The sequence below is a fragment of the Podarcis melisellensis genome (assembly GCF_964234715.1).
Source record: "Podarcis melisellensis genome assembly, chromosome: 1".
Classification (NCBI taxonomy): domain Eukaryota; kingdom Metazoa; phylum Chordata; class Lepidosauria; order Squamata; family Lacertidae; genus Podarcis; species Podarcis melisellensis.
This window is the reverse complement of record NC_138528.1, coordinates 3528751-3556589: the sequence shown is the minus strand read 5'-3', so window position 1 is coordinate 3556589 and position 27839 is coordinate 3528751. Positions and strand designations below refer to the sequence as shown.

The 27839-nt window shown below is 48.3% G+C and overlaps 1 protein-coding gene across 1 annotated transcript in view; it reads left to right on the top strand.

Annotated features, from left to right (window-relative positions):
• The window catches only part of NIN (ninein), a 123489-nt gene that overhangs the window by 76990 nt on the left and 18660 nt on the right, over positions 1-27839 (top strand). The window contains exons 10-25 of the mRNA XM_081921416.1: positions 634-770; positions 2251-2391; positions 3073-3247; positions 6207-6317; positions 7032-7121; positions 8381-8513; positions 9063-9184; positions 10550-11061; positions 12623-14626; positions 16916-17041; positions 18180-18249; positions 19345-19548; positions 21453-21554; positions 22706-22869; positions 26155-26368; positions 27118-27267. Of these exons, the coding sequence (XP_081777542.1) occupies positions 634-770; positions 2251-2391; positions 3073-3247; positions 6207-6317; positions 7032-7121; positions 8381-8513; positions 9063-9184; positions 10550-11061; positions 12623-14626; positions 16916-17041; positions 18180-18249; positions 19345-19548; positions 21453-21554; positions 22706-22869; positions 26155-26368; positions 27118-27267 (4455 nt within the window). The remainder of the gene's footprint in view (positions 1-633; positions 771-2250; positions 2392-3072; positions 3248-6206; positions 6318-7031; positions 7122-8380; positions 8514-9062; positions 9185-10549; positions 11062-12622; positions 14627-16915; positions 17042-18179; positions 18250-19344; positions 19549-21452; positions 21555-22705; positions 22870-26154; positions 26369-27117; positions 27268-27839) is intronic.

The window sequence follows — 27839 nt, the reverse complement described above, 5'->3', positions numbered from 1 at the left end:
CAGCCTCTGAATCCAATCCCAGGCCTTCACACATGCCCCAAACGGTGAATTCAATGCGGCGACGGTTGCCTTGGCGCTTCTGCATCGTATTGTAGATCACTATATAACACCCAAGATAACTGGGTGGAAACCTGAAAACTACCGTATTTTTAGCTCTATAAGACTCACTTCCCTCCTAAAATGTGTGTGTGTGTTATGGAGCGAATGCAGGCGGGAGGCTCTGCTCAGTGCTCCCTTTAAAGAGCCATATGGAGCGTGTGTGTGGCTCTTGGGGGCTTTTTCCCAAGGAGCCGCACCCACACTCCGTGCGCTCTTTAAAGGGAGTGCGGCTCTTGGGGGAGCCTTAGCCGCACGCAGCTGCTCACAGGCAGGGAATGAAGGCTCCCCTTGCCCGGGAGAGGCTGTGCGCGGCTATCCCATAAGCCAGGACAGCCAGCAGGATCGCTGCGCAGTGATCTTGCTGGCTGTCCTGGCTTCTGGGATTCAGAATATATTTTTCTTGTTTTCCACTTCCAAAAACTAGGTGCGTCTTTTGGTCCGGTGCGTCTTACAGAGTGGAAAATACAGTAATCAGCCAAAAGAAGACGCAGCTTCTTAATTGATGGGAAATTCTTTCCTCTTGCTTTCTGGCAGGCCTTGGACTTCAACCTGGATGGAAGAATTAACCTGACAGAGTTGACTCTTGCCCTGGAAAATGAACTTCTCATAACAAAGAACGGGATATACCAAGCTGTGCTGGCCAGCTTCAAAACAGAGATCCGGCATTTAATGTAAGTTTGTAATTTTTGAAGAATATGTCCTTTTATGTTTCTGGACCCACCCAAATTTTCAGATAGAATCAAACAATTGCAGACTTGGAGGGACCTTCTGGTCAATGCAGGAAAATTTTTGCCAAGTGTGGGGCTCAAACCCACAACCCCGCGATTAAGAGACTCACGCTCTACCAACCAAGCTATCCAGCAAAGTTGTCCCGTTCATTCAAGGCTTCCCCCCTTGTGCAATGGAACCTATTCTTCCTCTCCTCCTCTCTGTGTCTCCCAAATCCCCACAAGTCTCCAGAGCAGAATTGGGGTGGGGGAATATGGGGAGAGGACAAGCAGGGGAATTTCTGCTGCAGAAATGAGATCCCATATGCAAATGGCATGACATAATAATAATAATAATAATAATAATAATAATAATAATAATAATAATATGTTATTCTTTTTTCCATATAGAAAGTTACATTTGTTACAACTAGATTCCAATTCACCAAAACTAATGACTTCCCATTCGCCCAACGTCAAAATTTATAACTCAAATTACATACAAATTTGGTCCCGCCTTTTCTAATTTCATCCTTTTCTAATTTCATATTCCGCAATTTTCTTACACTTCAAACCCCACTGTGGTCTTTGCAGTTGGGAAATAACTTTTATGTAGGCTAGAAAGGGCTTCCAGTATCCTTTAAAAGATTCCAAATTTGTATCTCTTATCAGTGCCGTCAGTTTTGCCATCTCTGCTTATTCCAAGATTTTCACAGCCCAGAGGGAGACTCTTAAAAAGCAAGTGCCTTTGCTTTAGACTGCCTGCGCTCAAAGGCAACTTGAGCAAAAGTCTTTAAAAGTTTGTATAAGCTGCAGTTCCCAGAAGGAACAGTCCCTAGGTTCCTTTGGGGGAAGCCAGGTGTTCTCATTGTATTGTGGCTGGAACAACCCAGTCAGATGGGTGGGGTACAAATAATAAAGTTGTTGTTGTTGTTGTTGTGATGCGTCTGTGACCCTTGTGAGTTTGTGAAAGAGACAAGGCTTGAACCCAGAGTTTCCTGATCCACAACTCAGTCTCTTCGCCACTTTTTCTTTGGTGATCACCCGTAGCCAAGTAAGATTGTCTTCCATAAACCCAGTTTTAACAATGAGTCCGTAAGTGACTATGGAGGCCAATTCTGGTTCCACACGTCCTTCCACAGTGGGGACACTGGTTTCTGGGCAGGAGCTGATCACGTTGTGGATTTGCCAAGTGTGCCTTCCTCCTAGCACGTTTCTCCCTTGCATCCTGAGTTTGAGTGTCTTCAAAGCCCACGACACCTTTGGTCAAGGCTGTTCTCCAACTGGAGCGCTCGCAGGCCAGTGTTTCCCATTTCTCGGTGATCATATTACTTTTTTAAAGATTTGCCAGTCTTTGAACTCTTCGCCACTAACACAAGCCTGGCTCAGGTCAGGCAGGCTAGGATCCCAGTCTGATAATGCAGAGCTTCTTTCCCTTTCCTAGGGAGCAAGCGGACCAAGAAGCCCGAGAGAAGGAGAAGCTCCGTTTGGACTTGGAGAAGGCGGAGAAATGGAAACTGTTCATGACCTCCGAGGTGGATGAGAGGCACTCTGCCATTGAGCGCCAAAACGAATACAACCTGAGGTAGCTTTCCCACTCCTTGGGATTTCCCTTCTCCATTCACAGCATCTCAGTCACTTAAGGGTCCCTAAGACCTACTGGGAACATAGAAGCAGAAACTTCTATGTGTGCCAGTGTGGTGTAGTGGTTAAGAGGGGTAGTCTCATAATCTGGTGAACCGGGTTCGCTTCCCCGCTCCTCCACATGCAGCTGCTGGGTGACCTTGGGCCAGTCACGCTTCTCTGAAGTCTCTCAGCCCCACTCAACTCACAGAGTGTTTATTGTGGGGGAAGAAGGGAAAGGAGATTGTGAGCCGCTTTGAGACTCTTTCGGGTAGGGATAAAGCGGGATATCAAAGCCAAACTCCCCCACTCCTCCTCCAAACTGGCCAGGCTGGGCAACTGAAGGGCCATCTATGGGCAGCTTCATTGAGCTGGTCCCGTTTCTGATCTGCTTTTTGCACATGCTCAGAATATCCATGGGAGTGGGTGGGAACTCGTGTTTAGCCTGAAGAAGAGGAAACAGAGAGGTGACACTAGAGCCATCGTGTCGAAAGGGAGGTGTGGAGCGAGCTTGTATCCCGCTGCTCCCGAGGAGTCAAGTGACAATAAAGGAGATTCCGACTCAACTTCAGGAACCAGGCCGCTGGTCCCTGGTGAGCCGAGGGCTTGATCCTGAGCAACCTCTCTCGATCTGTGTGTGCAGCAAGCTGGAAGAGGAGTACAAGGAGAGGGTGGCAGCGCTCAAGAGCGAGCTGCAGAGAGAGCGGGAGCAGATCCAGCAGCAGGCCAGCAAGCAGCAGGCCGACCTGGAGGAGGAGATGACGAAGCTGAGGACTGAGGAGAACGACTTGCGGGACTGCCTGGCTCTGACACTGAAGGTGAGCGGGGAGGGCGTCAGAGGAGAGGCTTTGCAGGAGACACAGTGCCTGGCCAACCCACATTCCTCATTCTCAATAAAGCCAGTGGGTCCTGTGATCCAAGGGCTTTTTTTCAACTTGGACTCGCCAGAACTCAGCACCTCTCAGGTGAACACCTTTGCCATTCTAAGAGAAAGAGGGAGGCATTCATGGTGAATTCCGGCATCTCTCTCTCTCCTTATATAGAAAAATAGCCACTCATGCATAGGGATGCGGGTGGCTCTGTGGGTTAAACCACAGAGCCTAAGGCTTGCCCATCAGAAGGTCGGCGGTTCGAATCCCCATGACGGGGTGAGCTCCCGTTGCTCGGTCCCTGCTCCTGCCAACCTAGCAGTTCGAAAGCACGTCAAAGTGCAAGTAGATAAATAGGTACCGCTCTGGCGGGAAGGTAAACGGCGTTTCCATGCACTGCTCTGGTTCGCCAGAAGCGGCTTAGTCATGCTGGTCACATGACCCAGAAGCTGTACGCCAACTCCCTTGGCCAATAAAGCGAGATGAGCGCCGCAACCCTAGAGTCGGCCACAACTGGACCTAATGGTCAGGGGTCCCTTTACCCTTTACTTTTTATGCCACTCATGCGCTTTTTTGCGTCTGCATTTATAACCAAGAAGCTTCAAACCTACTCCCAAGACGCTGGTTAAAAGTACCGTATTTTTCGCTCCATAAGACACACTTTTTTCCTCCTAAAAAGTAAGGGGAAATGTTTGTGCGTCTTATGGAGCGAATGCAGGCTGCGCAGCTATTGCTGAAGCCAGCAGAGCGAGAGCTGTGCAGCACTTCTGGGTCGCTGGCTTCCCAGCGAAGCGGGATGAGGGATGGAAAGGAGCCCGTATGGAGCCCCTTCCGTCCCTCATCCTGCTTCGCTGGGAAGCCAGCGACCCAGAAGCGCTGCACAGCTCTCGCTCTTGCTCTGCTGGCTTCAGCAATAGCTGCACAGCTTGCTCTGGCTTTTCAGGGAGGTGGGGGAAGAGTTGGAGGGCAGCCCTTCTCCCACCTCCCGGAAAAGCCAGCAAGAACCACTCTATCTTCAAAGAGCCGTGCCGAGCGAGCGTGTCTACGGTTCTTGCTGGCTTTTATTGTTTTCCTCCTCTAAAAACTAGGTGCGTCTTATACAGCGAAAAATACGGTAGGTTACCAGAGTTAAAGGAGAGTTCAGGAGGTAGTTGGGTGGCAGAGCGTCTGCCATTACAAGATAACAAGGGAGGCGTTCATGGCTAGTTCCGGCGCCTCTTTTTCTAGAATGATAGCATTAGGTGTAGCTGGGGTTCGTCCGCCTCGGAAGGGAGCCCATCTAGGAGATCCTCGACCTCTGCTGCCTTGTGGGACATCTTTGGGAGCTGAAAAAGTTAAGGAGTAAAGCCAACACAAATCTGGATTGTAGTCCCTAAGATGCTTGGGATGGAGCCTTCATGTCTCCTTGTGGCAACTGCTGCCGCCAAGCTGGGCCCAAATATCTTGTTCTGCTTTCCTTTGGACCACATCAGCGAGGTCAAGATGGAGGTCTTGTGATCTGGGCGGCCCAGGACCCCAAGACACACTTGCCCAAGCTGGCACCCCAGGGAGGTCACTTCAGTTCTGCTAACACAGCGATTTAACTTCACCCCCCGGAGGCACATTGTCTCGTGGGATAGACGGATGCCAATCATATTTGTTGTATCCTGACAAGACCAAAGTACTGATTTGGGGGGACAGGGGGTGGGCGGGGGTGGGGAATTCCCTGGTCCTGAATGGGGCAACTGTGTCCCTGAAGGACCAGGTGTGCAGCCTGGGAGTCATTTTGGACTCACAGCTGTCCATGGAGGCGCAGGTCAATTCTGTGTCCTGGGCAGCTGTTTACCAGCTCCATCTGGTACGCAGGATGAGACCCTCCCTGCCCGTGGACTGTCTGGCCAGAGTGGTGCATGCTGTAGTTATCTCTCGCTTGGACTACTGCAATGCGCTCTACGTGGGGCTACCTTTGAAGGTGACCCGGAAACTACAACTAATCCAGAATGCGGCAGCTAGACTGGTGACTGGGAGTGACTGCTGAGACCATATAACACCAGTCCTGAGAGATCTGCATTGGCTCCCAGTACGTTTCCGAGCGCAATTCAAAGTGTTGGTGCTGACCTTTAAAGCCCTAAACGGCCTTGGCCCAGGATACCTGAAGGAGCATCTCCACCCTCATCATTCTGCCCAGACACTGAGGTCCAGCTCCGAGGGCTTCTGGCGGTTCCCTCATTGCGAGAAGTGAGGTTACAGGGAACCAGGCAGAGGGCCTTCTCGGTAGTGACACCCGCCCTGTGGAACGCCCTCCCTTCAGATGTGAAGGAAATAAGCAGCTATCCTATCTTTAAATGACATCTGAAGGCAGCCCTGTTTAGGGAATTTTTTAATATTTAATGCTGTATCGTTTTTAACACTCAATTGGGAGCCGTCCAGAGTGGCTGGGGAAACTCAGCCAGATGGGCAGGGTATAAATAATAAATATATTATTATTATTATTATTATTATTTATTTTCCCACCTTTTTTCTCTCCAAGGAGCTCACACGGTTCTTACACCCTCCTCATTTTAATCCCCACAACAGCCTCGCAAGGTAGGTTAGGTTGAGAGGCAGCTGCTGGTCCCCAAGCTCACCCAGTGAGCTCTCCTTGATTTGATTGATTGATTGATTGATTGATTGATAAACTGCTTACTACCAAAATAGCTTTCTAGGTAGTTTACAGGAATAAAAACCGGTTTTGCAAAAAAAAAAAAGAACTATAAATGCCAATAATTAAAACCCGCAATAAAATAATCCCATTTTAAAAGGGCACAGTCATTGAATCAGGCGCTTCGGGTTGGTTGCCTTCACCACATATCTAGAAAACCTTCCCTGTTCTGTTTACCGTTGTGCAATACGGCTCCCGACCTCTTTATTTCCTTTGGCTTTTCCTTAGGAGAACAGCCGCTTGGAGAACGAACTCCAGGAAACCGGAGAGAAGCTATTGAAATGCGAGGGCACCATCAGCAAATTGCAGAAGAACTGGGAGAATGTCCTAGCGGAGAAGGTAGGCTGGGCCTTGCCAACCCAATGGGGCGCTGGCCTGAAAAGGTTTGGGGAGCACTGTTACGGAGGAAGAGGGTGGCGACAAAGTGTTATTTGGCTCTAGTTTTTATTATTATTGATTTTAACATATAAATTATAAAATGTACCACAAAACATATCACTTAAACAATTTTTTTAGACTTCCACCAGCACCTCTGATGATCCACCGTTTTAACTACTTCTTATGCATTTCTTAACTTTATATTGCCTTTACATCTCTTAACAAATCATCCTCCCCTTCTCGAATTTTGCAATACGTCCAATAATACTCCTCACAAAACTTCTTGCAAGCCTACAAACGTCGTCTGATCTTCACAAATACTTTTCAAGTAGCCCGTAAATTTACTCCAGTCTTCCATGAATTTCTGGTCCCACCAGTTTCGAATCCTTCCTGTTAGTTTATCTAATTCTGCATAGTCCATTAACTTTATCCTCCATTCTTCAATCGTCGGTAATTCTTCTTGCTTCCATTTTTGGGCCAGTAATATTCTTGCTGCTGTTATTGCGTATAAAAAGAGCTTACATTCCTTTCTATTTATATATCACTCCCCACAATGTCCAATAGAAATGCTTCTGGTTTCTTTATGAATGTATATTTCAGCATTTTTTCCCACTATATCATCTCCCAGAAGCATTTCACCTTTTTACATTCCCCCCACTTGTTCTTTGGCTCTAGTATGGGGATCTCGATCCTGGCAGCGCAGAGTTCTTCCTCCAGGAGGAGCGGCTGATTCAGATGAAGACTACGTACGAACGGCAATGCAGGGTAAGCGAAGGAGGTCTGGCCCAGGGGGTCCATTGTTGGCATGCAGAGGGCCGAGCGGCCAGCTGGCAAGCCCAGCTCAGACGTCTCTTTCCAGTATGTTTCCAAGCACAATTCAAAGTGTTGCTGCTGACCTTTAAAGCCCTAAACGGCCCAGTATACCTGAAGGAGCGTCTCCACCCCCATTGTTTAGCCTGGACACTGAGATCCAGCACTGAGGGCCTTCTGGCTGTTCCCTCATTGCGAGAAGTGAGGTTACAGGGAACTAGACAGAGGGCCTTCTCAGTAGTGGCACCCGCCCTGTGGAACACCCTCTCTTCAGATGTGAAGGAAATAAGCAGCTATCTTCTTTTTAAAAGACATCTGAAGGCAGCCCTGTTTAGGGAAGTTTTTAATATTTAATTGCTGTATTGTTTTTAACACTCGATTGGAAGCCAACCAGAGTGGCTGGGGAAACCCAGCCAGATGGGCAGGGTATAAATTATTATTATTATTATTATTAGCCCGTGCTCCAACGTAAATCAGCAACCCGGACTTTAAAAGCCAGGGCATGCAATTAGCAGAGTGTGGTTCGCACACAGAAGTAGGCGTGAGGCGTAAGTCATGCTACAGTTAAAGGTAAAGGGACCCCTGACCATTAGGTCCAGTCGTGGCCGACTCTGGGGTTGCAACGCTCATCTCGCTTAATTGGCCGAGGGAGCCGGCGTACAGCTTCCGGGTCATGTGGCCAGCTTGACTAAACCGCTTCTGGCAGACCAGAACAGCTCATGGAAACGCTGTTTACCTTCCTGCCGGAGCGATACCTATTTATCTACTTGCACTTTGACATGCTTTCGAACTGCTAGGTTGGCAGGAGCTAGGATCGAGCAACGGGAGCTCACCCCGTCGCGGGGATTCGAACCGCCGACCTTCTGATCGGCAAGTCCTAGGCTCTGTGGTTTAACCCACAGCGCGACCTGCGTCCCAGTTACAGATTTATTAAACATAAATCAGAACAAAGAAACATGTCGTCTCTCTCTTATGTCGTCTCGGAGAGAACAGCGAAAGCAAACGCTATACACAAACGGAAGTTCCCAGCAAGCTGTGCTGGAATGTAAACAGACAAGTCTCTTGTCTGTTCCCTAAGGCGGAACGGAATTCTCAACATCCTAAAGTCTGGCTCAGAGGGGGTACATAAGTACTAAGAGATGGCCATTGAAGTCCTGCGTTTGTGTGCCCTGAGTTTGGCTGTACCACCGCAACGTCTGTTTTTCTGTGCCCAGGAACTCCAGGACCAAATCGATGAGCTTCAGTCTCAGCTGGAAGAGTACCAGGGTCAAGGCAGGGTCGCCCGGACTCCTCTGAAAGCCTCTCTCTACGAGGAGCTGGACGATGGCGGGACTGAGGGCGTTCAAGGTAAAACGATGATCAGCTGTGGGGAGCGGAGGAGGGGGCAACGCGGCCAATTTGATTGGCACAAGGCATGCAAGCTCCATCCCCCAGTCGTTCTCAGACTCCTTATTGGGTGAGCAATGCAGCCAAGCAACACAGTTGGAGCCTCCCTCCTCCCTGGCTGGCAGGGAGGGAGGGAGGGAGAGGAGCTGCTTCCTTTGAAACCCAGGAAATTTAAGGGACATCATCAATAAGGGACAGCAGCAGGAGACAGCACTGGGATAAGGGACTTTCCCGCCAAATAAGGGACGGTTGACAGCTATGGATCAGAAGCAAGAGAAGAGCTTCCCCATGGGATCCACAATGTGGCAAAGGGTCGTAGATCAGTTTTGGAGCATTCGTTTTGAATGCAGGTCCCAGGTTTGATCCCAGCAACTCCAGATGGGGCTGGGAATAGATTCTGCAAAAATGGAAAGCTGCTGGAAGTGAACTAGCGGCCTGTCCCCTTTAAAGGCAAACGTTGCGTAGGAAACCAAGAAGGCCTGCATTTCTCTTGTTGATTTTGCATTTTAGCGCCCGGTTCTGAAGACTGCAACCCACTAAATATGAGCATAGAAGCCGAAATGGCTATCGAGCAATTGAAAGATCAGCACCAACAGGACCTCTGCAGCTTGCAGGAGGAGCTTCAGAACAGGGTAAGCTGACCTCTTCCCCCGCACCCCCATTTGAAGAGCAGGGTCTCCATCAAAGGCCTTCACCGTGTTTGCTCGGGACACTTCTGAGGGGGTTGGTCCGGGTTCATTGTGGTGGTGGGACCCTCGGCTCCCAGCCCTGGAGTGCTGTTTATAGCTGTTATGTACTGAAGTTCTCACCCTGGGCCAGCAGGGGCATACTGTAGATAGTTATGCAAATGAAGGATCGAAAGTGACATTCAGTGATTGGATAGTTTTAGAAAGTTGCTACAGTAACGTTGTACTGGAGCTCTATATAAGCAGGCTGGCTGAACCCTTCAGTTCAGTTCTGTTCTGGCCTCTGAATAAACAAGAGCTGTTTGAAGAATCGCTGTGTCTTCTGATATGTTCACCCACAACTTAATACTAGCCATCCCACTTCCACTTTCATTTTGCTGCCTGTCACGATTTGTGCAAAGCCTCTTTTTAATTGTCCGTTAACATGAAAGCATGCGAGCCAGAACTGCAAACAGTATTCCAGACTTCCCTCCAGATGAGATCTTTATTGAGCAGCCAACCTGATTTTCTTGCCCAAAGCTGGCCTGGAAATTTAATTTATTTCCTGATTTTATTGAGCAAATCCTTCTGATTTGCTTGCAGGTTAGTTAAGCGACAATTGAGCAGGCATTTTATTATATCCCTTTGGCTCAGTTGAGCCTAACGACTCCCCTCCCTCCCGCCTACCGGTTTACAAAATTAAATTTTGCATCTTTGCATTTCACTTCCTTTCCTATACTTGTTACATCATAACCTAACATATTAAATTTCTCATCCTGAATAGGTAGCAATTTCATCTTACAGGTCTTCAGATCACCCTGCTAATGTTGTTAATTGCTTACAGTTGTCTTTCAAATAGAATATAAATTTATTCCAGTCTTTTTGGAACACTTGATCTTGCTGGTTCTAAATTCTTCCCGTCAGTTTCACCAGTTCTGCAAAGTCCATCATCTTCATCTGCCACTCTTCTTTCGTTGGTACTTCATATTGTTTCCATTTTTGGACTAAGAAAATTCTTGCTGCAGTCATTGCATATAAGAACAATTTTTTATCTTGTCTCGGTAACTCCTTTACCCACTATACCCAGTAAAAAAGCTTCTGGTTTTTTTTATAAAAGTGTTTTTAAACATCTTTTACTCATTATATATCATTTCCCAGGAAGCTTTTACCTCTTTAAAAAAATTTCTTTTACTCATTATATATCATTTCCCAGAAAGCTTTTACCTCTTTGCATGTCCACCACATATGATGAAAAGTACCCTCCTTTTCTTTCAATTTTCAACATTCATTTTTTGATTACGCTTTTTTCTCTCTCTTCCTCCCTTCCTCCAGCTGTGCCATTATCAGAAGCAGCTGGAGGAGAGCAAGACTCGCTGCGGCAAGGAGCAAGAGATCCTCCAGCAACATCACGCCCAGGAAAGGCAAGCCTTGGAAGAGCAGGTTGACCGGCTGCAAGCCCAGGTGTCAGAGCTCCAGGAGGAACTGGAGAGGCTCAGGCAAGAGTGGCAGGAGGCTGAGTCACAGCAGAAGGTGGAGACTGGCAGCCTGCAGGCGTCCCTGGAGGAGAAGGCCAGCCTGGTGGGCCAGCTGAAACTCCAGCACCAGGAGGAGCTGCAGGCGGCCCGCGAGGGTTTTGGCCGTGAGCGAGAAGAGCTGGTCCAGGCCAGGGTCCGGCTGGAAGAGAAAATGAGAGCCATGGCGCAGACCGTCCAGGAAGACAAAGCAGAGATGGAGGGCTGTTTCCATGAGCAGCTGCGGAGGCTGGAGGAGAAGCTAGTCGTGGAGAAGGAGGAGCTGCAGCAAGAACTGGCGCGGAAGTATCGGGAGGAGCTCGAGGAGGAAAGGTGAGGGGGCTGCGTTAGGGCTCTCGTATCTACGGGACCGCCTCTCCTGGTCTGCCCCGCAGAGGACCTTAAGGTCCATGAATAACCAAAATTTAAAGGTCTCGGGTCCTAAGGAAGTAAGACTATCCTCCACCGGGGCCTTCTCAGTGATGGCTCCGACCTGGTGGAATGCTCTGTCCCATGAGGCTAGGGCCCTGCAGGATTTAACCCCCTTCCGCAGGGCCTTTAAGACAGAGCTATTCCGCCTGGCTTTTAATTTGAATTCAGCCTGATCTTTTATTTCCCTTTCCTTCCCTCCCCTTTTATGAAGATCACCCGCTCTGAGACCCCACAGCTAATTCTCCCCTGGCCTCCTCGCTGGCCCAAGTAGGACCAATTCAGCCAGCTAGCCCAGGGGATTATCTAATGCTTATTACCCCTAAATTGATTTCTGAATTTTCAATTTTATTGTTATTCATGTTTTTATACTGTATTTTATGCTGCTTTTATAATTAAGTGTTTTAAATTTGTTGTTAGCCCGGTTTTTGAACCGGGAAGGGTGGGGTATAAATAAATTATTATTATTATTATTATTATTATTATTATTATTATTATTATTATTATTTGTTCTGCAGCAGCTGCCTGTCCCCCAAGGCTGGCCCACGGTGGCAAGCTAACATAGGAACATAAGAAGATCCTTCTGGATCCGGCCAGTGCCCCATCTGGTCCAACATCCCGTGACCAACCAGAAGCCAGCAAGCAGGACCCAAGAACAGGAACAGCTCTCCCTTCCTGTGGCTTTGAGCAACCGAGATTCAAAAGCATGGCAGAGCACGGCCATCCTAGCTAGTAGCCATCGATAGCCCTCTCCTCCATGAACTTGTCCAGTTTTTTTCTAAAGCCATCTAGGTCCTTGGCCATCCTGTGGCCTCCTGTGGCCTCCTGTGGCAGTGAGTTCCATAGTTTAACTCTGCACTGTTTGAAGAAGTTGAACTATGGAACTCATGGCTGAAGGCCACCAACCTCTTAGATGGCTTTAGAAGAGGGCTAGAGAAATTCATTGATGACAAGGCCATCAGTGGCCACCAGTCATATTGGCTCTGCTCTCTGCCTCCACAGCTGGAGCCAGCGATGCTTCTGAATTCCAGTTGTTGAAACCACAGGAGGGGAGAGTGTTCAAATGCTCCTTGTGGGTTTCCCACCAGCTTCTAGTTGGCCACTGTGAGAACAGGATGCTGGACTAGATGGGTTGTCCGCATGACCCAGCAGACTTTTCTTGCAATCTTAAGTTAAATTGCCTCCACTATATTGGACTAAGCTGTAAACAAGTCTCCATCTTGTTACATTCTTGGTCTTCAGTTGCTGTTGGGTGGATTTAAGAGGAGGTGGGAGGAACAATATTTGAAAGGAGAGAGGATTAAAAATGAAGATCCGAGACAAATAAACTGCATTTGGACCTTTGTTGAGACTCCATCTTGGCCTGTGGTCTTCAAAGGCTGAGGCCTAGGGCAGTCATTGCTCTGCCGCCACCTGTCCCTCACTTGGCAGAGCTTCAGTAATGTGTTGTGTTGACCACATCCAGGGCAAAAATGGAAAATGAATTTAACGGAAGAGTTTCTCAGATGGAGGAGCAGTTTGCCGCGGACCGACAGGCGCTGGTGAGCAAGTACGGGGAGGCTCTGAAAGGCCTTGAGGAGCGCTACCAGCAGGAGTTGCGCGAGGCCTCTGAGGAGAAATCCCAGTGGGAGTTTGAGAAGGATGAAATCGCCCAGGAAGACGCCGAGACCCAGGAGAGGTGGAAGGAAATGCTGGCGACGGAGAAAGAGGCTTTGTCGGCCCTCGCGGAAGAGAAGCAGCTTCTGGAGAAGCATTTTGAGGAGTGTGTGAGCTCTCTGGTCCTGGAGAAGGAGCAGTTGCAGAAGCAGCTGGAGGATGTGACAAAGAGGGAGCACGAGCTCCACCAGAGACTCCTGCGAAGGCAAGAGGTCCACCAGCAGGAGTTCCAGAAGAGAGAAGACGAAGGAGAAATGTCCAGAGCTGAGGAAGATCAGGAGTTGCTCCTCCAAAAGCTCAAGAGGCAGGAGGCTGAATTCAAGGAGGAGAAAGGCAAGCTGACTTCGAGGCTCGCCACCGTGGAACGCCTGAAACAGGAGGCGCTCAGCAGAGCGGCTGAAGAGAAGGAGGAGTTGAGGGCCAAAGTCTTGACTCTTGAAGGCAACATTGAAGAGCTCCAGCAGGAGCTGCAACGTCTGTCCAAACTGCAAAGAAATTTAGCTTTTTTGAACAGAGAAGCAGACACGCAGAGGGGCGATTTCCCAGGGCCAGCGAAGCCCCAGGAGCCAAGAGAACTGACGGACTTTCTTTCAGACCAGAGAAAGGACCACGAACCCGCAGCAGAAGGTGGCTCAGCAACTGTCTCCGCAGAGAGCCCAGCTCGCTCTCCTAGTTTTATCACACTGGTTCCCGAATCGCTGGGAGACTCACGGTTGCTGAACATAAGGGACCAAGACAATGCTCAAGTAAAAACGGACGATGGCATCGGAAAGTCAGGCAGCCTGGCGATGGAAATTGAAGAGACGATACTGGAAGGACCCATGGAGACGACTCTTGTCTTGGAGAAGGCCTACGAGGAGATCTGGGTGGAGAATGATACTCTAAAGCGCCAGCAGCACCAGCTTCAAGAGCGAATCAGCCTCCTGGAGGCCGAATGTGACCAGGCCACTCTGGACCGGCAAGACATGGCATCCCAGGTGGAGAAGGAGCTGGAGGAGATCCTCAAGACCATCCCCCTGCCGAACGCCTTGCCCTGCGGAAGCGAGGAGCGCGGGGAAGGTCTCCGCTGGGGACAAGCCAGTTTCGCAAAACTGCACCCAGATTGCATCGGAGGGAACAAAAGGCCCTTGGCTGGAGCCCCAGAGGCTGAACTCCAGGCTGTGGAGATAGCAGACCACAGAGGAGCAATTGGGACTGAGAAGGCAGAGCTGGAAAACCAGGCACCAGAGCTTTGGGGTGCAGCCGCCGAGAGAGACGTGAGCTCCAGGGGGCAGAACAAAGATTTTCCCGCGCTGGAAGACCTTGAGCTGCAGAACCAGGCCTTGAAAGCTGAGGTGGGCAAGTTGCTTGAGCAGAACGCCAGGCTGGAAGATCGCTTGCCCCAGCTGCTGCGTCTTCAGAGCAGGCTGGAGGAGAGCGACCGAGAGAGTCTCGCGCTGACGCAGGAGAAGGTGCGGCTGCAGGAGAGGGTGGTGGAGCTGGAAGAGGCCCACGGCCAGATGTCCACGGAGAACGCCGAGCTACTGAATGCCAACCTGGTCCTGCAGAGCCGGCTGGGCAAGATGGAAGCTTTTGTGGCCACCCTGAAGACCCCGAAATCAGGGCGGCGCCACGGCTGGGGCGAGAACGGAGCCCGGGATGCGGAGACGGAGGCGAAGGGGCTCCTTGAGCTGAACAGGAAGCTCAAGGAAAAGGTGGCGGCCCTGCTGAAGCAGAAGGGGAGCCACGCGCAGGAGAGGGAGGACTTGAACTCGGCGCTCTGGGGCTTGCGGAACACCTGCGGCGAGCAGCGACAGGAGCTGGAGTTCATGAGGTAACCGGGGATCCCGGCCCCCCTCTGCTTTCTGAAACTAACCACCTCTCGCCTCCCTGATTCACCGCCTCCTTGCTGCTTCCACTGACTTCTCTGGGCTACTTGTATTAACCAGTAGATTAACTTTGGCTTAGAAGACCTTGTGTGCCTCCTGGGATTCTAACAGAAACCAATCACTTCTAATGCAGCTTTGAAAAGTGTGTGCATGTGTGTCTTAATGCATATCTCAAGTGGTACAGCCCGGAGTGTGGTTTACTTCTTTCGCCCATCAAAGGCTGCTCAAATTTTCCTGATGTCGATATCTGAGTCCCACTTAGTCTGATGCTTCTGTACTGTGCCTCTCTTAACACCGTACCTCTTTCCTGTCCTCTTCTTTTGGCTCATTATCTCTTTTTAACGTGCCTTAATTGCAGTTGATGGAAGAATGGCATTTGTTTTATTTTTACCCAACGAGAGCTCACGCATCTAAATGCCAGTTACACTTAATGGATGAGTGAATGGCTCAAGGCTAGATCGATGGGGTTTCTTGTTTCTTCCCTAGGGAAGGCCTGAGGGAGGGTTTCTTCAAAAGGAAAAGGAAAGTCCACAATGGCATGCAGGCCTCGTTGGAAAGATGTCCTGACCACCATTGCTGATCTTCTCCTGCAATCTGCAGCTGCAGGAGCAAAGACTCTTTTTTAAAAATCATTTTTATTGATTTTCCAGTAAAAACAGCCAATCATCATGTCCGCATCGTAATCCAATCCAATTAAAAACAATAAACTAAAATTTAAAAAGCGACCAAATTGTAATCCAAATTGTAATTATTAATTTTTCTGGGCTCCCCTCTGAAGCATATCTCCAAATCTTTGTTCCTGCCTCTTCTCATTGTTTTCATATTTCCCACCTTCTGATCTTCACTTTAAAGTTCTCCGTCCCTGGCTATGCGATTCTCGGTCATGTCAAAAATCATATATCCTTTCATCCATCGAATACAGCTTTATTTGTAAATATATATTTTTTCAGCTGTCTTTTTTCCAGCGTAGCTTTTCCTGACTTCATTCCAATCTTCCAATCTGGGCTGTAGTCCAAGTTTATCCTTTGAAGTTTAGCGACACAGCAACTCCCAGGTTGTTAAATCACTCCAATCTGGGCTGTAGGAGCAAAGACTCTTAGTCCAGATAAGACGGGGGAGACTTGTCAGTTCAAGGTCCACATGCCCTTGTGGGCAACCCTCCCAGCAGGTGGGAACAGAGGCAAAAGGGGGGGGAGCACATGGCTGTGAGTCTTAGCCTTGCACCAGGGTTGCAATCCAGCCATGCAACAGTCATAGAATCGTAAAATTGTAGCATTGGAAAGGACTTTGAGGAACATCTAGTCCTGTGTTTCCCAAACTTGGGTCTCCAGCATGTTTGGGACTACAATTCCCACCATCCCTGACCACTGGTTTTGCTAGCTATGGATGCTGGGAGTTGTAGTCCCAGAAAGGCTGGAGACCCAACTTTGGGGCACCCTGATCTAGTCCAACGCCCTGCATTGCAGGAATATGCAGTTTTCCCATACGGGGATAGAACCTGCAGCCTTGGAATTATCGGCACCATGCTTTATCCAACTGAGCTAATCAGAGGTTTCTTCGCATTCACACACACCGCATTATCTCAGTCTGATGACACAGTCCAGCCAGGCGAGAGCAGTTGAGGAGGACACAGCATGGGGTGACGAGGAACACTACCTGGGGACAGTCCTTGGGGCTGGATAGGACAATAGAGAGACACTTACTGTATTTTTCGCTCTATAAGACGCACCTAGTTTTAGAGGGGGAGAACAAGAAAAAAATATTCTCTCCCTCTCTGTGCAGGGCCCCTTCAGTGAAGCGGCAGGAGAAATGGAGCGCCTTCCATTTCTCCTCCCGCTTCGCTGAAGGGGTGCTGCGCAGAGAGGGAAAGCTGCACAGCGCCTCTCCATCGAAGCGAAGCCAGGAGAGCAAGAGGGATTGGTGCACACTGATCCCTCTTGCTCTTCTGGCTTCAGCGACGTTGCTTTTGCTGAAGCCATGGAGCCTGCATTCGCTCCATAAGACGCACACACATTTCCCCTTAATTTTTAGGAGGGGAAAAGTGTGTCTTATAGAGCGAAAAATGTGGTGATTTTCTGTGGAAGGTACTCAGTTTCCTTGCTGAAGGCGAGTCAATCTGTCAAGAATTCCCCCAATGCAGTTAGGAAAATGCTGGGATGATGCTATAAGCAATGCACACTCCAGCACACAAATCCAGGCCAGAGCTTCAGCGCCTCTCTATTTTTGCACCCCAGGTGTGAGATGGATCGCCTCCGAGAGGAAAATGCTCTTTTGCGGAACAAAATCGCCTTTATGAACGAGGAAGGCAGCATTTGCGACCTGCGCTTGAGGGAGCTTAACGGGTCTCGAGAAGAACTCTGGTAAGTCTCTCCAAACTGGAAGCGAGGAACCAGCAGCAAGGGAGGCCACATGCGGCCCCCAGCTTAATTTTGTGGGAGATGGTGGGGTAAATGGGAGGTGGCAGATGGCGAGAAGAGGGTGGCCCTGTGGTTTTGGCTCTGGCCCCACCTCCCGCCCACATCCAGCCCCAAAGGAGAACAGCCCTGAGGGGAGAAAAATGACCAGGAAGTGGAAGAATGGACTCTGAACCCAAACAGGTGAAGCTTGCTATTTGTCTTTGGTCTTGTTTAGATGGGTTCTGCATCTTGTTGAATAAACACCAAAGTGTTGATGGCCTCAGCCAGGGGTCAGCAAACTTACCGCGTCTCGGGCCGGTGTCTCCAGCGCCGATCGCGCAATGAGTCAGAGGACAGGGGAGCGAGTGCACACACACTGTTTCGGCACACTTCCAGGTCGGAGGAGCACCAGAAATAGCTTGTGCGCATGTGCACGGGCCTCCTCTGACCCAGATGTGCACTGGAAATAATGCTTGTGCATGTGCACAAGGGCCTTCTGGCGGTTCCCTCATTGCAAGAAGCAAAGCTACAGGGAACCAGGCAGAGGGCCTTCTCGGTAGTGGCACCCACCCTGTGGAATGCCTTCCCACCAGATGTCAAAGAGAAAAACAACTACTTTTAGAAGACAACTGAAGGCAGCCCTGTTTAGGGAAGCTTTTAATGTGTGACATCTTAGTGTATTTTTGGTCTTTGTGGAAGCCACCCAGAGTGGCTGGGGAAACCCAACCAGATGGACAGGGTACAAATAAATTATTATTATTATTATTATTATTATTATTATTATTATTATTTCCGGTGCTCCTCCGACCCAGAAGTGGGCAGCCGCACAGCGCAGCGCCGGTACGAGCGGGGGTCACCACAGGCAGGATAAACGAGTCCCTCGGGCCTTATCCAGCCCACGGACCTTAGTTTGGGGACCCCTGGCCTAAGCAGTCAGGATTCAGTTTAGCTGGTATGAGATGCTCCTGCTGTTTTCACTGTTATTCATGCTCCTGCCCAAGGTGCCTTTGCATTCATGCTCCCTTGCACATGCATGCATGCTTATTTAAGGCAAACGATGATGTTGCCGCATTCTAAGGAGAAACATTTCTGTTCACCTCAGGCAGCAAATGGAGTCTGTGCAGAAAGAAAAAGTTGCGGTGCAAAAAATGGCCGAGAACCTGAAAAAGCAGGTAAGCCCTTGGCTGAGTCTTCATTTTGTATCTTTGGGAGCCCAAAGAGGGTGGTTCCAACCCCTCGGGGAGACACGCCAGACTATTGGTGGGTCAAGTTCATCAAGTTTTTTGAAACAGATTGAGGTTGAATCCTGACAAGGCAGAAGTACTGTTTTGGGGGGACAGGAGGCGGGTGGGTGTGGAGGACTCCCTGGTCCTGAATGGGGTAACTGTGCCCCTGAAGGACCAGGTGCGCAGCCTGGGAGTCATTTTGGACTCACAGCTGTCCATGAAGGCGCAGGTCAATTCTGTGTCCAGGGCAGCTGTTTACCAGCTCCATCTGGTACCCAGGATGAGACCCTCCCTGCCCGCAGACTGTCTCGCCAGAGTGGTGCATGCTCTGGTTATCTCCCGCTTGGACTACTGCAATGCACTCTACGTGGTGCTACCTTTGAAGGTGACCTGGAAACTGTAACTAATCCAGAATGTGGCAGCTAGACTGGTGACTGGGAGCAGCTGCCTAAACCACATAACACCAGTCTGGAAAGACCTCCATTGGCTCCCAGTATGTTTCCGAGCACAATTCAAAGTGTTGGTGCTGACCTTGAAAGCCCTAAACGGCCTTGGCCCAGTATACCTGGAGGAGCGTCTCCACCCCCATCGTTCTACCTGAACCCTGAGGTCCAGCGCCAAGGGCCTTCTGGCGGTTCCCTCACTGCAAGAAGTCAAGTTACAGGGAACTAGGCAGAGGGCCTTCTCGGTGGTGGCTTCCACCCTGTAGAACGCCCTCCCACCAGTTGTCAAAGAGAAAAATAGCTACCAAACTTTTAGAAGACATCTGAAGGCAGCCCTGTTTAGGGAAGCTTTTAATGTTTAATAGGTTATTGTATTTTGGTGTTCTGTTGGAAGCTGCCCAGAGTTGCTGGGGAAACCCAGCCAGATGGGCGGGGTATAAATAATAAATTGTTGTTGTTGTTGTTGTTACTGGTTTGGATTTGATTGAGTATCTTCCTTAGTGAATCATGCAAACAGCTGTTGTGTGTGATTTTTTTTTTTATGGAGTAGGGTTTCCTTGATGTTGATTTCTTTCCTGGGCTCTTGTTTTCTGATCAGGCCTCTGAACTGAAAGCCCGGAATCAGCAGCTGGAGTTTGAGAACGCAGAGCTTGACCGAAAAACGTCTCCCCAGCAGGTGGATGCTCAAGATCTTAACCAACGGCTGCGCAAGGTCCTTCGGCAGAAAGAGGCGGAGAAGGGTGTGCCGGAGGAGAGGGAAGTGTCCTCGCTCCGGGAGGAACTGGAAAACTGGAAGATCCAGGTATTTTGGTGATTTATAATGAGGTCCTGTCAGAGAAAAAAGCAAGGCAACCTTGTAGAGCTACTGCTTGTGAAGCACTCATTTGTAAATTTTATTATTCTGTTCCTTCTTGGTAATCCTGTGGGTAATTTCAGCAGGGATTTGATCTTCTAGACCTTTTTCTGCATTCTCTATGGGATGTCAATGGCTGTTTGAGGAATCTCCTTTTTAGGAGCGATCCAGGGGAACAGCAACTTTTAACAGTGGATCAGTAGGAGAAGTGAAGGCAGCGAGTTCATCTTCTCTCTCCCTCTGTGTTCTGCTTCAGGGTATTTGAAACCCTGAAGTCGATAGGCTGCTATTTATTATTATTATTTTATTATTATTATTAGTTATTAAACCTGTAGATCGCCCTTCGTCTGTGGATCTCAGGGTGGTTCGTTAACAGTTGTCAAAAGGTTTATCACACCTATCAGCCAATCACCCATCTCCCACCACCCTTCTGAGTAATACCCCTCCCCACCCTCTCACTATATACAGTGGTGCCTCGCAAGACGAAAAGAATCCGTTCCGCGAGTCTCTTCATCTTGCGGTTTTGTTGTCTTGCGAAGCAAGCCCATTAGCGGCTTAGCGGGTTAGCACTATTAGCAGCTTAGCGGATCAGCTGATAAGCGGCTTAGCGGCTTGGGAAAAAGGGAGCGGAAAGGAAAAAAACCCCGCAGGAACTCGCAAGACATTTTCGTCTTGCGAAGCAAGCCCATAGGAAATTCGTTTTGCGAAGCACCTCCAAAACAGAAAACCCTTTCGTCTAGCGGGTTTTCCGTCTTGCGAGGCATCCGTCTTGAGGGACACCACTGTATAAGGGTCTGGTGACTTCTGTTTCGGTGTATCTGAAGAAGTGTGCATGCACACGAAAGCCCATACCAAGAACTAACTTAGTTGGTCTCTAAGGTGCTACTGGAAGGAATTTTTTTACAGTGGACGTTCGGGTTGCGAACATGATCTGTGCGGGATGCACATTCGCAACCCACAGCGTTTGCAACCTGCAGTGGCACATCTGCGCACGCGCAAGTTGCAATTCGGCGCTTCTGCGCATGCGCGACCGACAAAACCCAGAAGTAACCCGTACCGGTACTTCCTAGTTTTGGCGGTCCGTAACCCAAAAAAAACGCAACCTGAAGCGTCTGTAACCTGAGGTATGACTGTATTTTGTTTCTTTACAATGTTTCTGTAAATACAACATAAATGGTTCCCAGTCTTTTTTAAAGTCTCTATTATCTCTACGTTTTTCAATTAGCTTTCCCATTTCAGTGTAGTCCATCCGTTTTTCTTGCCGTTCTTCTTTAGTTGAACATTTTACATGTGTGTCTTTGTGCGCAATGTATATGTAAATGTGGCGGAGATGACTGGCAGAATCCGAGATCAGGGAGAAGAGTTGGTGGAAGAAGACTGGAGGAAATTCAAAATTTATTTACAGAAACATTGTAAAATTTTTGAATGTTGATGGCATTGATTTGAATTGAAGGGGTTCTAGTAATAAAGTTAAGATTGAACTCATAATAGATAAATAGATAAATTAAACAATTAAACTTAATTAATTTGCTGAATCAAATTTTAAAAGGGATACAAAAAAGGGAGATGTGAGGAAGTCGGGAAAATAAGTTATTCAAAGTTGAGAAACTAAGAAAAGGATTTTTTTTCATTTTTTTCTTGTATGTGTCTTTTTTATTTTATCTTTTTCTTTTCTATGCTTTCATGTTTGTATTTTGTGATTTTGTATTTTTGTCTTTTTGTATCTTTTATCTCTAAAATCTAATAAAATATTATATATAAAAAAAATGAAATGGCAAAAAAAACCAATGTATATGTAAATGAGCCATGGGCAGGCTAGGCCATCCTAACTTTTCCTGCTGCTTTCCTCCCAGTCCTCGGCGCTGGAGATGGAGCTGTCTCAGCTCAGGGCTCAGGCCCTTGCTCTGGAGCAGGAGAACTACTTTCTCAAGGAGGAGCTGGAAAAGGGAAAGCAGGTAAGCCTTCTCAAGGGTGCGGGAGGGGCAATGGCAGGTGAGGGCATAAACAATAGCTATACACAAACGGAAGTTCCCAGCAAGCTGTGCTGGAATGTAAACAGACAGGTGACACAACAGTCATGCCTGTGCTTAAGATGGAATGGAATATGCTAACAGTGTCATGAGAAGCCGCACAAATAGTTCGTTACCCAGGTAGGAATATTGAATAAAAGCCAAGACCCAGAAATCTATAGGTGAAACTCGGAAAATTAGAATATGGTGGAAAAGTTCCTTTATTTCAGTAATTCAACTTAAAAGGTGAAACTAATATATGAGATAGACTCATGACATGCAAAGTGAGATATGTCAAGCCTTTATTTGTTATAATTGTGATGATTATGGCGAAAACCCCAAATTAACAATCTCAGAAAATTAGAATATTAAATGAAATCAGCAAAACAAGGACTGCAAATAGAGCAATATATTCTAATTTTCTGAGTTTCACCTGTAAAACAAAGTGCCCAACAGGAACCCTAGTTTGTTTTCTGCGGGACAGTGACCACAGAGCGAGTCCGAGTGTAGCTAATTTGCACTTCCTGAAACAGGCGGACCGAAACACACCCATCTTTCAAAATTTGCACTTTTCCAAACTTTGCAGTGCTGCCGAGTAATGTGTACAAAGATGGATATTCCAGGGTGAAGTGGACATAAGATTACATCTATGAGTGACCACAAAATGCAAAAAAATATGTTTTATTAAGGGAAATTGCCTTGCCAAAATGTGTGTATTGCTCCAACTTGCGTTAAAAAAGTATGTATTGGAAATTCACACTAAAATGTTGTTGAATTTTCGTGAAGTTTCTTTTTAACGCAATCTGACGCTGCATTGTAGAGGACTAAATTTTAAGCTTGGAAAAATGAGAGACACCAAAACTGACATATTTGCCTGGCTCTAAGGGCAATACTATAAATCTAAGTGATGCAAATCCACCAAGGGATGCCGATGGGTATACAAACCACCCCTGTGTGTTAGGAATATTTACAAGTATTTATTTAATGTATAGATTCCCTTGCTGACCATCCTCGTGGTCTGCCATGGCAGCCCAGCCTGGGGAGAGCACAGAGAAGAACCAGGTGCCCCCAGGTTGAAACATATCTGCTTTCCACAGATTCCCAGATGCCCAGACCTCTCTGACCTCCAGAATGAGATTTCCGGTGTCCTTGTGAAAAACGAGAAGCTTTTGAAAGAGAAGGAAGCCCTCAGCGAGGAGCTGAACAGATGTGCGCAGAAGGTGAGAGTTTACAGCAATGCTACATCAAGAGGCAGTGTTGTGTAGTGGTTAGAGTGCTGGGTTGGGGCCTAGGAGACCGGGGTTCAAATCCCCGCAAAGCTCTGTGGGTGAGACCTCGGACCAGCTGCTCACTCTCAGCCTCACCTACCTGACAGGGTCGTTGCAGTGGAAACTCTGGTGAGGTGCTGCCAGTCAGTGTAGAGATGGCTGGCTGGGCCAGTGGCCCAGCTCAGCGCAAGACAGCTCTTTATGCTTCCCATGTGCTCTCTTTATATTCTCATCATCTCATCATCAAACCTTTTATTGGCATCACATACAAACATCCATAGTAAATCAGTACAGAATTACCACCTCCCCAATGTCACAGAACATTTGTCAAATGAAAAGAGGCGAAAAAGTCTAACATTACTGTCAGGGAACTGCCTTCGGAACGAGAGGAGGAGGCTCGGCTCCACGACAATGCTGGAGAGGGGCCAAGTAGGGAGAGAGGCAGGTCTCCTGTTGGGGGGAAAAATCAGCGCAACACCAGAGATGGAGGGGGGCCAATGGGGGAAGCAGAGAGCAGGCTCAGAGACTCTTCACTGGACACCAGCGGGGAGAGCACAGGTCCTCCGCTACCCACGCCCTCCCTGCGCGGAAGACTTCCGCGCAGGGAGAGTAGGAGGAGACTGGGCATCAAACAACTTTTATGTTGGAAAATGCCCACTGTCGGATGCTGCCAGCGACTGAACAGCCACGAAGTGAGGGGCTGTCCAGCCAGGAAAGGTTTAACCAGACCACCTAGCCAGGAGTGGCGGCAACTTACGCACGAGCAACCCCATATAACCATTACAATTACATTGTAACCTTATTGGAGTTCACCGATTGGGTCTGCGTTGCTCCTGGAGAGGAGGAAGGAAGTTAAATGACACCGAGGTTGGTTCAAAGAAAGAGTTTATTCTGCTCTCCAGATAGCAGAAGGCACTTGCGTGGTCAGTCCACAGCAAGTCCCAAGAAATGAGAAATTTCATGCAGTATATATATCCTCCAGGCACCCTCTCCCTTCTTCCCCAGGAATCCAGCCACGTCAGCCTATGTACGCAGGTTGACATCACAGATGTTTCTGCTCTGGTATTCTTAACCATAAAGGGGTATTCCTTCCTGTACTTCTGACCATAAAAGGATTTTCCTGTTCCCACTCTTATCGTGGAGCAAGAAGTCATCATCTCCAAGAACACACTCTGGCGCTGTTCCTAGACTGGGTCTGTGCCTTTTTGTGGTCAGGACGTAAGATAAGGCACAGATGTGTCTTCTCTGTTCTACTGGTACAGTGAAGGCCATTCTTGCCGTCACAAACTGATAAAGGAGAGAGCTCCGAGCACAGCTTTATACAGCTGGGTTTTTGCTCAAGAGCTCAAGTTAAAGCATTTTAGCTAAGGAAAAATAGGGATTTTGGTGCAGTTTCAAACTGCCTGCACAGTCAGTTTTGGGGTTTGGGAAACCCATTCCTTCCCCCAAAAACAGTACTTCTGTCTTGTCAGGATTCAACCTCAATCTGTTAGCCGCCATCCATCCTCCAACCGCCTCCAGGCACTCACACAGGACCTTCACCGCCTAGAGGATTTGCTGCCTCTAGCTGCAGAGAGAGATAATAGTCCTCGTGGCTAGTAGTCATTGATTTATTATTATTATTATTATTATTATTATTATTATTATTATTATTATTATTTGAATTTATATACCGCCCTATACCGAGGGGTCTCAGGGCAGTTCACAGATAAAACTTTGGGATGCAAACAATTGATGAAATTAATTACTGTTCTACAATAATGCCCACTCTCAGAGAAGCATTCAAAAAACAATTTTACTGAATGTTTAGTCCTTATGTTTCAATCTTGGGTGGTGAAGGGAGGATTGTTGTTCGGTAGAAATGCATTTTGAAAGCCTCCATTATGGGAAATTTGGTCTGGTCTAATCTAATCAGGAGCACATTAGCAACATTCTGAATTCTATCCAAGGTTTTCTTCAGGGTCTTCAGCAATTTCTGCACTGCCTAATGAAATGATAAAATCGAGATATCCCAGTTGAAACAATACAAGTTTCTAATCTTGGACCACAAAAGGAGGAAATCATGTTGTGTCCTTTTCTATAAAACAGACTATGCCAAATGCAGCCGCAACATGCATTTATCTTACCCAAGTGAATGTGACCTGCAAGAGCAGCATAAGGGAAAAATTAAGAATTAAGAAAAATTAAGAAGAGTAAAATTAAGAAGAGATGTAGCCCTCTCCTCCATGACTTTGTCCAGTCCTCTTTTAAAGCCATCCAAGTTGGGGGCCATTGCTGCCTCCTGTGGCAGGGAGTTCCACAGTTTAACTGTGCAGTGCATGAAGAAGACGGTGAAGGTCCTGTGTGAGTGTCTGGAGGCGGTTGGGGGATGGATGGCAGCTAATGGATTGAGGTTGAATCCTGACAAGACAGAAGTACTGTTCTTGGGGGACAGGGGGTGGGCGGGTGTGGAGGACTCCCTGGCCCTGAATGGTGTAACTGTGCCCCTGAAGGACCAGGTGCGCAGCCTGGGAGTCATTTTGGACTCACAGCTGTCCATTGAGGTGCAGGTTAATTCTGTGTCCAGGGCAGCTGTCCACCAGCTCCATCTGGTACGCAGGATGAGACCCTCGCTGCCCGTGGACTGTCTGGCCAGAGTGGTGCATGCTCTAGTTATCTCTTGCTTGGACTGCTGCAATGCCCTCTATGTGGGGCTACCTTTGAAGGTGACCCAGAAACTACAACTAATCCAGAATGCGGCAGCTAGACTGGTGACTGGGAGCGGCCACCGAGACCACATAACACCGGTCTTGAAAGACCTACATTGGCTTCCAGTACGTTTCCGAGCAGAATTCAAAGTGTTGGTGCTGACCTTTAAAGCCCTAAACGGCCTCGGTCCAGTATATCTGAAGGAGCGTCTCCACCCCCATCGTTCTGTCCGGACACTGAGATCCAGCGCCAAGGGCCTTCTCGGTGGTGGCACCCGCCCTGTGGAACACCCTCCCATCAGATGTCAAAGAGATAAACAACTACCTGACATTCAGAAGACATCTGAAGGCAGCCCTGCTCAGGGAAGTTTTTAAGGTGTGACATCTTAGTGTATTTTTGGTCATTGTGGAAGCCGTCCAGAGTGGCTGGGGAAACCCAGCCAGATGAGCGGGGTACAAATAATTTATTATTATTGTTGTTGTTGTTGTTGTTATTGTTGTTGTTGTTGTCCCTGGCTACAAGAATGAGCCAGTGCGGAACCCGGGCCCTGCCAGCCCTTCTCTCCCTAACTGTGTGCCGCAGGCGCTCTGACCCTTTGCCATGTGTGCTCTTTGCCGTCAGAATCGGGCCCTTGAAAAAGCCGTGCATTCGGCGGGGCTGCAGAGCCAGCAGAAGCAGCTGTGTTGGGGGGACGAAGTGGGTCTCCTGGCCCAGCAGGACCAGCAGCAATTGAGGCAGGAGAACGAGCGGCTCCAGCAAGAGCTCCAGAGCACCAGCTCGGATCTCGCTCGTTCCAGAGAGAAGGTAAATGGGGAATTCCTTCCAGGTGTGCATGTCGTGCCCCTCCGTCCTCGTATCTAGCTGGTAAATATCTTGCTCGTGGAGGAATAGAGAACCTTTCTCAGATCTGGTGGGGAACTTTCTGGGGCCGCATGCCAGAGGTGCGCAGGGCCGGAGGCAGAACCTTGATTGGAACCACATGCTGGGGAAACCCGGTGCAAAAAGAGCCTTTAAGCTCTCCTGCCTTGCTTGCATTTAACTTGTGGAATTTCAACCAGCTGACCTTCGACCTTTGTACGGGTTGGAATTGTGTGTGTTAAATGTAAGATGCAATTGTTGTGGGTTGAGATTGTGCGTGTTAAATGTAAGATGCGATTGCTGTGGGTTGAAACTGTGTGTTAAAATTGTCTGTGTGTTAAATGTAAGATGCAATTGTTGTGTGTTGAAATTGTGTGTGTTAAATGTAAGATGTGATTGCTGTGGGTTGAAACTGTGGGTTGAAACTGTGTGTGTTAAATGTAAGATGCAATTGTTGTGGGTTGAAATTGTGTGTGTTAAATGTAAGATGCGGTTGTGCTATGCATGTGGACACTCCCCATAAAGTCGGCTCATGAAAGCTGGCCATCAGACCAGCCTACAATGCTTTCCTGGTGGGTCTCTCTCTCTCTCTCTCTCTCTCTCTCTCTCTCTCTCTCTCTCACACACACACACACACACACACTTCTCCCAACATCCTTATAAACAGAATGTGAATTGGCCTCTTCTCTTGCCAGATCCGTCAGCTGGAATCCACCATTTTGACCCAGAAGCACCTAAAACACCAAAGCCATTTGGGGATCGTGAATGCCATTGAGCAGGAAAAAGTGAGTCTGAAGAGGGAATGCGAGAGGCTTCAGAAGGAGCTGGCCTCAGCCAACTGGAAGGTCAGTTCCAGGCAGTAGTAGTAGTAGTAGTAGTAATAATAATAATAATAATAATAATAATAATAATAATAATAATTTTATTATTTGTACCCCAGCCCCTCTGAGCAGCTTGCAACATATACAAAAAGTTCTGGGGTGGCGAATAAACCCTTACATTGTTCCCAAGGAACACTCAATTACTCCGGTCTTCAAATGTATTATCTTGTTCTTTTTTTTCTTCAAAATCTGTGCATGCTAAAACAAGTTTGTACTCTGCTGCTTATGTTAACACAGGCCTGCGGCATTTGGGCCACCTGGGTGACTTCAAAGAAAATAAGCACTCAAGCACACACCCCGTCAAAAACCTATTCATCTCTCTTCCAGTCTCCAATAGTTTTCTAGGCTGGTCACCTGGGGCCGGTCCTTGCTCACCACAGGCAACTAGTTGCTGTTTACAGATTTGTAGGTAGATTCGCCTGGGATAAGGCCATTGACCCGGGTGGTTGAATGCCACCTGGAGGTTCTGCAGGTCTTAGTAGACCACGTATGTCCAAAGTCCATTTCAGGGGCCTAATCCGGCCCACCAGCCAGTT